The sequence below is a fragment of the Balaenoptera ricei genome, chromosome 13 (assembly GCF_028023285.1).
Source record: "Balaenoptera ricei isolate mBalRic1 chromosome 13, mBalRic1.hap2, whole genome shotgun sequence".
Lineage (NCBI taxonomy): Eukaryota > Metazoa > Chordata > Mammalia > Artiodactyla > Balaenopteridae > Balaenoptera > Balaenoptera ricei.
The window spans coordinates 98,574,772-98,587,716 of NC_082651.1; the positions used below are offsets into that span (position 1 = coordinate 98,574,772).

The following is a 12,945-nucleotide window of genomic DNA, read 5'->3' on the forward strand; positions in this document are numbered from 1 at the left end:
TCCTACTAGGAATGGAAATTCAAACGACGATGAGAGCCCGTTTTACTCTCATCAGGTTAGTGAGAACTCATTAGAAAAGTCTGAAAGCCCAGAGTTGGAGATGATGTAGATTGATAGAAACTCACGTGGTGCTGGTGGGAGTGGGCACCTGTAGGGTGACTTGAGGAGCAATTTGAGAAGATTGCTTCCACTTCCCGAAGAAATACAGAGTTTGTTTCAGCTTTGTTCATAATATTGAAAAACTTGAAAAACCAAAGGCATCAGCAGAAGAAACGGTAAAGTAATACTGGCATATATTTATAACATGGAGCACCAAACAGCCATATGCTCTTGTAGGATGCATCAATGTGCCTAAGTTACAAAACTATAATTTCAAAGGAAAGAAATCAACTTGCAGAAAGATGTTCAGTAGAACACATGCAAAATAATACAGAACATAATACCAAAAAAGGGATGGAAAGATGTTGAACACCAAATTTAGGAGAGTGCTGTCCCCTGGGAAAGAGAGAGAAATGCAGTTGGTGGGGAGTACTCAAGGGCTTCAGTTGCAGCTGGATTCGTCCTTGACGTTACTCCAGTGTACGTCTTGTTCTTGCTGCAGTTTTACTTATTTGTGGAAAGATGAGGAGTTGCATTGAAGTCTGACAAGTGTTCAGGGAAGAGCACTCATTATAAATGGAAATCTCGAGGAATTTTAAAAAGTGAACATGTTCAAGTACAACCTGCACCCAGATCGTGACTTAGAACCTTACTCCACCCTGTAAATCCTTCCCTCCCAGTCACGACCCATCCTTCCGCCAGTGGGAACCACGACCCTGACTCCATCGCCGGAGATTAGTTCTGCTTGTTCCTGAACTGTCTATACAGGCAGGTAGACATTGACTGCTATTTGCATCTGCCTTCCTTCATGCCACCTGTGAGAATCGTCCCTGTTGCCGTGACCATTCTTTTACACAACTTTGGTGTCCATGTGTGTTACCAAACCAGGTTCGACGTTCCCCAAGCCAAACACTGAGATTCTTGTTTGCAGCAGAGAAAGGGTTCATTCACAAGGCCGCCAAGCAAGGAGACGGCAGAATACATCTCAAATCTGCCTTCCCCAAAGCAAGGGGCTTGATATTTATGGGATGAAGAAGCAGAGTGGTCTGAGGCGTGGGAAGCCTGGGGAAAGGTGACTGGAATTAAGAAAAAGTGTGTGGTGGTGGGGAAGATGAAAACCGTAAAAATTAGTTAGAAGGCCTTTGCTGTCATCTAAGCTATAATGCCAGTGGGTACTCTTAACTTTGGGGATGGCAAGATAGTGATTTCAAAGTTGGCAAGTTACAAGGAATCCTAGACAAGGGTAAGACATTGCTTTCCTTTGTGGGACTTCTTCACGTGTGGGATGTTTTCACCCTATTGTTAAAGTCCCTGGATTTACCATATTTATATATATATATATATATATTTGTTAGTCTCTCTTTATTTCAAGGAGATAGACTAGGCTTTTCCTAATAAAGTGTGACTTCATAAGGCACATTATTTCCTAAGATGTCCAAAAATCCTGGGGCAGTACTGGCTTCTGCATGTAGGTAGACACTTATTCTCTGCATCCCATTTCCTAATCTGTTCAATGATGATATTCTTTATCCCTTCCCTGCTGACCAGAATTTGAAAAAGAATAGATACATGTATATGTATAACTGAATCACCATGCTGTACACCTGAAACTAACACAACGTTGTTAATCAACTATACTCCAATACAGAATAAAAATTAAAAGACTTGTGATGAATATCCAGTGAGTTGATGCAGGTGGACGTGCTTTGAAAACAGCAAATTGCTATAAAAATATAAGGCATTATTATATAAGTGATGTATAATGTGTCAACAAATTGCATTTGATTTGAACTAATGTGGTTTCCCTGATGGCAGGAATGGAGAATACTAAATAATGAGTCTGAAATTGATGGCCAGAGGGTATGATTATTTAAAATGAGCAGGAGTGTTGTCAGTGAGAGAACTCTGGCTTTGCAAAACAGGGCTCCCATTCTTCCCCGCTTTTTCTTCTTTATGTCTGTGAATTGTCTGCAATTTTGTTTCTTTAAAGAGATAATGCTAGATCACCTTGTCAGATGAGAAGAAAAGAGCAGTTATTTGTTGTCTGGGTGGGTTTTGTTCATGTTTAAAGATTTTAAGGAAATCCATTTTAGACAACACCATCATCTGGCTGAAAAAAGAAGGAGACGGAGTAATTTTTGATTGTGACTGCAGTTAAGGTTGGCAACTTAATCACCCTCATTACCTTTAAAAATCTTCTTGCTGATGGTTTTTCTACAATAAAGAAGGCTTTTTACATTTAGATGATATCAGCCTCTGTATTCACAGCTAAGTATTTAATTCAGTGAACACGGAGCATGTGTAAAATGCAGCGCAAATTGTAGTTTTGTTGCCAAGAAGAAGAAAACCTGGACCTGCTTGGGTTTATTCAGCTTGGGAGACAAGATGTATCTGGTGGAGAAGGTGAAAGTACAAGTTTGTAAGTGATTAAAAGTCTGGTAGGTGATACATAGGAATGCCCCCAGGCAGAATTCAAGGCGCTAGCAGCTACACTGGCCACGCTTTTGGAGGTGGAAAAGGGCTTTGAAGAATGAATGATATTAGAATTGATCAGCCCCCAAATTAATTCTTCACCTTTGTTCTTTTCAGTATTCTCTGTATTGTATCATCATAATTTGAAATGATGCAGCTTTAGTGTCCAATAAGAATTAAATATTGCCTTATAATGACAGTGTGATACATTTCTTTTTTGAATTTTATTTTATTTATTTTTTTATTCAGCAGGTTCTTTTTTTTTTGTTTTTTGTTTTTGTTTTTAATTTTATAGCTACTTTATTTATTTATTTATTTATTTATTTTTGGCTGTGCTGGGTCTTCGGTTCGTGCGAGGGCTTTCTCTAGTTGCGGCAAGCGGGGGCCACTCTTTCATCGCGGTGCGGGGACCGCTCTTCATCGCGGTGCGCGGGCCTTTCACTATCGCGGCCCCTCCCGTTGCGGGGCACAGGCTCCAGACGCGCAGGCTCAGCAGTTGTGGCTCACGGGCCCAGCTGCTCCGTGGCATGTGGGATCTTCCCAGACCAGGGCTCGAACCCGTGTCCCCTGCATTAGCAGGCAGACTCTCAACCACTGCGCCACCAGGGAAGCCCACAGCAGGTTCTTATTAGTTGTCCATTTTATACATATTAGTGTATATATGTCAATCCCAATCTCCCAATTCAAGTGTGATACATTTTTAAAAAGCACTTGACTATTTTTGTAAAAACTATGGGAGGAAAACAAAGCTTTCATGATTTTCATTTTCCAGAAGAGGAATTTGAGACTTACCAATGTACACAAAGCAAGTTGGTGGCAGAGAGTAAAACAATACACAGCTTGGATAACACTCTGCATTTATTTTGTAGATAAAGGACCAGTATGTCCTTTTCACTGTGAAAAGCAGTTCAAATCTAAAGTGATTAAGAATTTAGGATTTTAAAACAGTACAGGCAGTAAATTGAAAATACAGACAAGGGTGGGGCCATGGGTGCCTCTCAACATTGGGATATTTATAATTGTTTCATAAATGTTTTTGTAGGTGATAGTCCTTTGATACTGGATTTGGAGTTTTGCATTTCGTCACTTAAAATTGGAATATGACACGAACAGGGCAAGAGTATAATAAACTATGCCAATCAATAAAATAATTCTAATTCATTCATTCCTACATCCAAAAAACATAATTAGTTGCATACCTATTGTGTGCCAGATGCTGGTTTCAGATTTTGGAATCCAGAGATGACTAAAAAATGAATTATCTAATGGAGGAGATGAAAGAGAGAAACTTGTACACAACTGGCCAACTGGCTCTAATTTAGAATAAGCCCTTCAGTAGAGCTGAGTATGAAGGGCATTGAGAGCCCAGAGGAGGAAACAGTGAATTCTGCTGGGGGCTTCCTCTGCGTGGCGTGCAGAAGGAAGAGGAGGCACTTTGCTGCCTGAGACCCTCACTCCAGCTGGAGGAAAAGTGTGAAGACAGACCCCCATGAAAGAGCATGCCTGGGTCCACATTGTGAAGGTGTTTGTGTCTTAGATGGAGGCTGAATGTTTTCTGGCAGGTGGTAGAAAGCCATTGGGCTTTTTGAAAGAGCGGGCTGATTTGATTTTCTTTGATGGTTGTGATATTCTTTTCCTCTCCTCAAAGCATTTTTTTTAAGATCAGCCGGTCAAGAGTGACCGCCTTCACTCAGGGAGGACATTCACAGAGTTTCAGAGATTTTATCTGGGTTTATTTCTCTTCCTGATCCATGCAGATGCAATTAGATGACTGGAGAGCTGGGAAAGACAAAGGCCTCCTATCCAGGGTTCCTAGAATGTGGATTTCATCTGCAAGTCCAATTTTTTAATTTTTTATTTATTTATTTTTAAAATTGAAGTCGATTTACAATGTTGTGTTAATGTTTGCTGTACAGCAAAGTGATGCAGTTATACACATTTATATTTACATTCTTTTTTTATATTCTTTTCCATTATGGTTTACCACAGGATACTGAATATAGTTCCCTGTGCTATACAGTAGGATCTTGTTGTTTATCCACCCTATATATAATAGTTTGCATCTGCTAATCCCAAACTCCCACTCCATCCCTCCCCCACTCCGCCCCCTTGGCAACCACCAGTCAGTTCTCTGTGTCTGTGAGTCTGTTTCTGTTTTATAGATAGGTTCATTTGTGTCATATTTTAGATTCCACATACAAGTGATATTGTATGGTATTTGTCTTTCTCTTTCTGAGTTACTTCGCTTAGTATGATAATCTCTATTTGCATCCATGTTGCTGCAAATGGCATTATTTCATTCTTTTTTATGGCTGAGTAGTATTCCATTGTATATATGTACCACATCTTCTTTATCCATTCCTCTGTTTTTGGACATTTAGGTTGTTTCCATGTCTTGTCAGCAAGTTCAGTTTTAAAACATTGTAGGAGCTGAATGGGCCTGCAGATTTTTGTTTGGCCAAGATACAGCATTAAATACCAGTGGACTACCGAACAAATCTACCATCCCATGCCAACGTGCCATCACAAAAGAAAGCATTCTGCAGGGCCAAGGCAACAGAGTAGTCTCACAATACATGCAGTTTTAACTGAGTAAATGGGGCTCTGGGTGGTGTGCACTAGATTCTTATTGTGGTTGTTGATTTTAACTTATTTTTACATTTTATAAATACTTTAAAAAATAAGATTTAGTTTTACTCTTTAATGTGTACGGTACTAGGACAAGTTCATCAGAGCCATCCCTGGTTTCAACGTCCCCAGCAGCTGGTTTTCAGGTGCTCCCTTGACTTCCTCTGCAGACGGGGAACTCACTACCCCTTTCCTTCTCAGGTACTGGCACAGCACGGCCACCTACACCATAGCCACCGAGGTAAGTGGGGGCCTCCAGCACCTGCCCCCTGCCCATCACCCTATATACCAGTGGCCCAGGGACCTGCTCAAACCCGACCTGGTCCTGCTGCTTACCGTGAGTCCCGAGGAGAGGATGCAGAGGATCGAGGGCCGGGGCATGGAGAGGACCAAGGAGGAGGCTGAACTGGAGGCCAACAGCATATTTCGTCAAAAGTAGGTGTCCCGATGCCGTGTGAGGGGCAGGGGTCCCTGGCTGTGGCAACGATCCAGAAACAGCACTGACTCTGGTAAAGTGCAGGACATGACACGGTTCCCATTTTCCAACCTGAGAGGCAGTGTGCTCCAAGTTAGATTCACTCCTTTCAGTGGGATTGTTCCATGGGGCCACTGCGTGTTGGTTTTGTAGCCACAGGATATCTGACTGGGGATCAGACCCCCTTCCTAGTCTTTCTAGCCCTGGCTGTGCCAGCACCGGCGTGAACCTGAGTGAGACAATACACCTTTCTGGGCCATCGTAACAGAATGGTCACGAGCACCGTCTGACGGCCTCGCAGTGACTTTTACCTGTTAGGGGCTCACCCTGTGTCAGGCATTTTACTTCTGAGGCTCTGTAACCCTTGCAAGGACAATGTTAGCTGTACTTCACAGTTTATAAAACTGAGGCTCAAAGGATTAAGTGATTTGTCTACACCTTGCATATCTACTGAGTAGTAGAACGGGATTAAACTCAAGACCTTTCTGATTTTAAGGCAGTGCTTTCATTTTCATTAGAAAGCCATGAACACAATAGCAGGAGTGTCTGGACCAGCTTACTGCTTCTCGGCTGACTAAATCACTTCTGTAGGACTAGTTTGAAAAGCCAAAACAGAATTGTTTATATAAATAAACAATGATAGCACTGTTATCCTAACTTAATGCTGTTATAACATAAATAATTAACCACTCAGCTGTGTGCAGAGAAACCATGTCAAAGAATTGACTGGTTGGTATTAATTCAGTTAAACTTCACGACAAACTTGCAAGGAAGGCATTATTTCCGTCCTCGCTTCACAGATGAGGAAACGGAGGCACAGATGGGAAAGAAATGTGGCATGTTCTCCTAGCTGGTAGGTGGTGAGGCAGAGCTATGGCCCCAGACCATCGTCGACTAAAAAAATATTCACAGCCTAAAAGTTGAGAGTTCTGTTTCATTTGGCGGGAATTTTTAGGACTTCAGGCCCGGGAGGCAGCATATCAAGTAACCCTGAGAGAACTGCTCGGAGGAGGTGACAGGAGAGCTAGGACACATAAGAGTTTTGCAACAAAGGACAGGTAGTCTGAACGGCAAAAGATTATTGTTAATTAAAGAAAACCAGATAAGTCAAGTTAAGGAATTTAGCATTTTTCTGTGTATGGGAAGATGCAAAGGTCTGGGCTCACGGAAATCATTCCTTTGAAACACACCTCAGCTGTCTGGGGCCAGTGTCCTGTGTTTTCACACCCTGAGTTTCCTCAGGGCTCACCTTAGGGAGTGGCTGCAGTCTGATGGCTGCTAGATGGCCGGTATTCTTTGTTTCCTTCCTGAGTTCCCTCAGGGCTCACCAGCTCACCATCTGTGGTGGCTGCAATCGCTGATGACTGTGACATCCTTTGTTTACTGATAATGGCAGGAAATATTCCGTTTCTCACCATCTACTCTGAGCACTTTTTTTTAAAAAATAATTTTTATTGGAGTATAGTTGATTTACAGTGTTGTGTTAGTTTCTGCTGTACAGCAAACTGAATCAGTTGTACGTATACATATATCCACTCTTTTTTGTATTCTCTTCCCATATAGGTCATTACAGAGCACTGAGTAGAGTTCCCTGTGCTATACAGTAGGCTCTTATTAATTATCTGTTTTATATATAGTAGTGTATATATGTCAATCCCAATCTCCCAGTTTATCCCTCCCACCCCTTACCCACTGGTAACTCTTAAGTTTCTTTTCTACATCTGTGAGTCTATTTCTGTTTTGTAAGTAGGTTCATTTGTACCATTATTTTTAGATTCCACATAGAAGCGATATCATATGATATTTGTCTTTCTCTGTCTGACTTACTTCACTCAGTGTAACAATCTCTAGGTCCATCCATGTCGCTGCAAATGGCATTGTTTCGTTCTTTTATATGGCTGAGTCCGGGTGCTTGTTTTAACCACAGAGCTCTAGAGCTTTGGTCATATAATCTGAAACCGTGCACCTCAGATTGGGATTTGAACCCAAGAGGCTGGGACTCGACCCTGGCCAAAACCCACAGTCTTCCAACTGAGATCACACACCTGGTTTCAGGACTTAATGAAGCTCAGGTTCTTGATGTCTCGTCACAGAAAGAATTCAGTGAGAGACAAAGTGATAGGTTAAGAAGTGGATTTATTTAGAGAGATACACATTCCACAGTCAAACTGTGGGCCATCTCAGAAGGTGAGAAAGGCACCAGGATATGGAGTTGTCAGTTTTTATAGGGGTGGGTAATTTCATAGGCTAATGAGTGGGAGGATTATTCCACCTATTTCAGGAGGGGGCGTGGATTTCCAGGAACTGGGCCACCACCCACTTTTTGATCCTTATGGTAGACTTTGGAAATGTCATGGCGCCTGTGGGTGTGTCATTTAGCTTGCTGATTTGTCACAGTGAGCGTATACTGAGGGCTAGTGGAAGTTGACTTGTCCGCCATCTTGGGCCCATTTGGTTCTAATCAGTTTATGTCATGTCCTCGGGTTATGTCATTCTTTCAAAGGCTGTGCCCTGCCCAATTCCCTCCTGTTTCAAATCAGCCCCAGCTATTCTGTACACACCAAGGCTAGCTAACACTGGAAAGAGAGAGAGAATTCTAGTGCAATTGTAGAAGACTCCTAAGTGAAAACAATGTATAGGCCAAGGACCTCTGGCTTGTGTGAAATCCTTCAGGGCGCAGACTCTTGAGAAATTTGCCATTGGGAAACTTAGTTAATCTCTTTGAGCCTTTGCTCCTTTCTCTGCAAAATGGGGGTGGGTGACATTGATTCTCCTCCTGAAGTTACTCTGAATATGAAATGAGAAGACCATGCAGGACGCTAATGCTTGGCAGATAAAAGGTTTTGAGTAAATGCAAGCTATTAAACATTATTATTAATTTCTCATTTGTTAAACTAAACGTATCGAATGTCTCCTGTATGCAAAACGAGTTGCCTGGGGGGCGGAAGTGCGGTAAACAAGATGGGGACCTGGCTTCAAGCTATCTGTATTATGGTAGGAAAATAACATTTGCGTAAAGAGCCGTGTTAGCAAATGGGCCAACTCTTTTCATTCTGCCTGTCTCCAGGGTAGAAGTGTCCTACCAGCGGATGGAGAACCCTGGCTGCCACTTGGTTGATGCCAGCCCTTCACGAGAAAAGGTCCTCCAGATGGTGTTAAGCGAGATCCAAAATAATTGCAATTAATTGTAGTTCCTCTGGGCCAGGAGACACATTTTACTAGATTTGATGTTGTTTGATACATCTAAGCCCACGACTGGTTATGCAGTTTTCCCAGATTTCAGCTGCATGAGCTTGTCGTGTGGCAGACGGTGGGACATTTCGATTTTACCTAAACCACTGTTCTCACTTCTGCCCGATGGACCCATCGGGACTGAGACGGGGCACATTCCAGTGAGAGACGGTGATCGCTTTCTGCCAAGTATAACAAACGTTTTCTTGGAACAGATTTTTAACTACACCCCTACCAGATCCTTCCAAGGTGTGTCTCCCCTAGAAAGCATGAGGTGGACAGAGGCAACCAAGAAGACCTTCCAGATCAACAGAAGCTCCTCCAGCCTCTCCCACGCCTGCACTGCCGGCTCCTGGGTGAGATCTTGAGGATGTGCTCGGAGCTGGTTTCCTCCCAGTCCAGCCACACTCCGTCTTTGTGAGCTCAGCCCCGATTCTTAGAGCCAACCACTCCCGAAGAACGTGTTCATGTGTCCCGGCTGTCGGAAGACCCTCCCACAGACCCGTCTTGTGGGTGGGGGACACTGACCAAGAAGGCATCTGACTTGTGTCTGAGGCTTACAGCCCCTGAGAGGCCAACCCAAGATGCTCTGAATACAAACACACCAACAGTCCTTGGATTCTGTTCTGCTTATTTACTTTCCTCTTCTTTCCTCTGAAAACATGGCTTTGGATAGAATGAGTGTTTTGCACTGAAGCAGATGCATTAAAGTTAGCGAATCCAGCAACGTACTTATACTGCTGTTTACGTCTTGTTTGTCCTCGGTGTAGGGGCTGTGCTTTACTAATCAGAATTGAAGCCAAGAAGCTGGACGCAATGCTTGTTGTGTGTTTTCATCAGACAGATTTAATTTATCTGAGGAAGCACAGTGGATCCTGGAATGGGATTTCTCAGTGAATTATCTTGCACTTGAATGTCTTATGATTACACATGAAATCAGCATTGAGATCTGTTTGGCTAGAAAAAAAAAGCTGAGAAAAGAGGAAACTTAATAGTTATGGGGCCTTGGATGAGACATTTAACATCATGTAATTTGATCTAAAAAGTGATGGCGATTCTTCATTTGTCTTAAGGAGTTGACTGAACCAGGTGATTACTTAAAATTCCTTCCAGTTCTAAGATAGATTGAATCTGTGAATTTAGGGAAATGTCTCAAGAAGACATTTCCCCAAAATAATTAAATTTATGGCATTAACAGGTTTATCACATGGACTCTTAAATTATAATAAAGTTTATATTAACTCTATCATATTATTTTTCAAAACAACTATAGGTAGTTTATACATAATGTATGTACATATGTAATTTCAGTTGAAAATATTTTTTAAAGCTGATAAATTGCATTTGGGTTCTTTAAGATGTGATATCTAATTATGCTATTGGTGTTATTCACTTTAAACATTTTGAAAAGTTTATGCTGGCAGCCGAGAAACACAAACATTTAATGCTTTCTTTATGTCTCTTGCCAATGAATAAACTTGCTGTGATTTTCTAACCTATGCTGTTGTCACAGTGTGTGTTGGTTTTCCTGAAGGGGCTCCCCAATGAGGCTTTTGTACAGGAGGGGATTTGGGGTTAAAGAAGTGAAAAGGTGTGAATTTGTGGTCAAAGTGCTTTCAGAGGAAGAGGAGGGCATTTTTGTTTTGTTTTAAACATAATTTCAAGAAAGTGCAATTCCTTCCTCATTGCAGGTATTAAAGGGATTTTCTTCCCTAATCCAATAAGAAATAATTCTTCGTACACTTGCTTCTATACACTGTAATAGGGATAAGATTACTGAGTACAAGAACAGATAGCGCCTCCTACCCAGAAACCGACGACAAGGCATCATTTGCTTGGCTTTGTTTCATTACCAGGTGTGTTTCTGTTCCTGTAATAGACCTTTAGTGTCCCAAATATTTATTCTTCATCTTTTCCACAGCCATAGAACTTTGAGCCCGACACGCTGCCAAGAATTATGAGTTCATTTCCAAGGCTCCCTTACAGCTGGAGTGGCCAAGTGACCACCTACAGGTTCTTCCTGTGAGCAGTAGGGACATCAGGAATGTCGGGGAGGGTGTCCCTCTCTCCTTTTAACCTGCTTGGTACTCAGCGATGGTGGTGAAGCATTTGGGGACCGAGTGATGAGGGTGGCACTATGCAGATGGAGAATGGGGACGGCCTTCACTTAGGAAAAGTCAATAAGGAATGGGTATGGAAGTGTCTGGAGTTCCATCCTAGAGGGCGTGTCCACCTGGGGGCACAGCTTCTGTGCACAAAGCTCAATATCCACCTTCTCCATTTGCTTCCCCTTTCAGTGGCAGGTGTCTGGGTTTTTTGCTCATTTTGTTTGTTCCATTTTCTACAGCAGAATCCCCCTTTTTGCTGACTCTTCTCTCTGTGAACTGTCTCTCTTTTCTAGAAGCAGTTGTGAAGCATCTTAAAAATGTTTAGACCCTGGTATCTTTTTGGAATATATACCGAGGAAATGATCAATGATGCACATAGAAATGTTTTATCATATCTACATAATGTGCTTCATAATGTACAGACAGATAACACCTTGTTTTGTTGCCCTTTGCCTTACTGAGCTTCACAGTACAGTTATTTACAAATTGAAAGTCGGAGGCAACCCTGTGTTGAGCAAATCCATCGGCACCATTTTTCCAACAGAATTTGCTCACTTTGTGCCTCTGTGTCACGTTTTGGTAATTCTCACAGTACGTCAAACTTTTTCATTATTATTATATTTGTTTTGGTGATCTGTAATCAGTGATCTTTGAGGTTATTATTGTCATTGTTTTGGGATGCCACAAACCACACCCACATAAGACAGTGAACTTAATCAGTAAATGTGTCTGATGTGATTACTCCACTCACTGGCCTTTCCCTCCTCTCTCCCGTTCCTTGGGCCTCCCTATTGCCTGAGACACAAAATTATTGAAATCAGGCCAATTAATAACCTTGCAATGGCCTCTAAGTGTTCAAGTGAAAGGAAGAGTTTCATGTCTCTCACTTTAAATCAAAATTTAGAAAGGATTAAGCTTAGTGAGGAAGCCATGTCAAAAGGCCAAAATAGGTCAAAATCTAGGCCTCTTGTACCAAACAGCCAAGTTGTGAATGCAAAAAAAGAAAAGTTCTTGAAGGAAATTAAAAGTGCTACTCCAGTGAACACACGAAGGATAAGAAAGCAAAACAGCTGTCTTGCTGATATGGAGACAGTGTGAGTGGTCTGGATGGAAGATCAAACCAGCCACAACATTACCTTGAACCAAAGCCTAATCCAGAGCAAGGCCCTAACTCTCTTCAATTCCATGAAGGCTGAGAGAGGTGAGGAAGGTGCAGAAGAACATTTTGGAGCTAGCAGAGGTTGGTTCATGTGGTTTAAGGAAAAAAGCCATGTCTCCATAACAACAAAGTGCAAAGTGAAGCAGCAAGTGCTGATGTAGAAGCTGCAGCAAGTTATCCAGAAGAGCTAACTAAGATAATTCATGACAGTGGCTATATGAAACAACAGATCTTCAATGTAGATGAAACAGCCTTATATTGAAAGAAGATGCCATCTAGGACTTTCATAGCTGGAGAGGAGAAGTCAATGCTTGGCTTCAAAACTCCAAAGGACAGGCTGACTCTTTTTAGGGGCTAATGCAGCTGGTGACTTGAAGTTGAAGCCAATATTCATTTACCATTCTGAAAATCCCAGGGCCCTTAAGAATTATGCTAAATCTACTCTGCCTGTGCTCTGTAAATGGAACAACAAAGCCTAGATAACAGATCATCTGTTTACTGAATATTTTAAGCCTACTGTTGAGATCTACTGCTCAGGAAGAAAAAAAAAATCTTTCCAAATATTACTGCTGGGAATTCCCTGGCAGTCCAGTGGTTAAGACTCGGTGCTTTCACTGCTGTGGGCCCAGGTTCAGTCCCTGGTTGGGGAACTACGATCCCATAAGCCACGTGGCTCAGCCAAAAAAATAAATAAAATAAAACAAAATTTCTGCTCATTGACAGTAAATCTGGTTATCCAAAGAGCTCTGATGGAGCTGTGCAAGGAGGTGAAT

The 12,945-nt window shown here is 42.0% G+C and overlaps 1 protein-coding gene across 18 annotated transcripts in view; it reads left to right on the forward strand.

Annotated features, from left to right (window-relative positions):
- Positions 1–12,945, forward strand: part of CMPK2 (cytidine/uridine monophosphate kinase 2) — a 39,696-nt gene that overhangs the window by 4,369 nt on the left and 22,382 nt on the right. For 17 of the 18 annotated variants that reach the window (XR_009506361.1, XR_009506368.1, XR_009506370.1 and 14 more), the window contains exon 4: positions 5,401–5,634. Coding sequence is in view for 1 of the 18 variants with exons in the window: in XM_059942286.1 (XP_059798269.1) it covers positions 5,401–5,634; positions 8,742–8,859 (352 nt within the window). In the remaining 17 variants the exon portion in view is untranslated. Of the gene's footprint in view, positions 1–5,400; positions 5,635–8,741; positions 10,405–12,945 lie in introns of those variants that run through there. The other variant, XM_059942286.1, reaches the window with a different exon arrangement.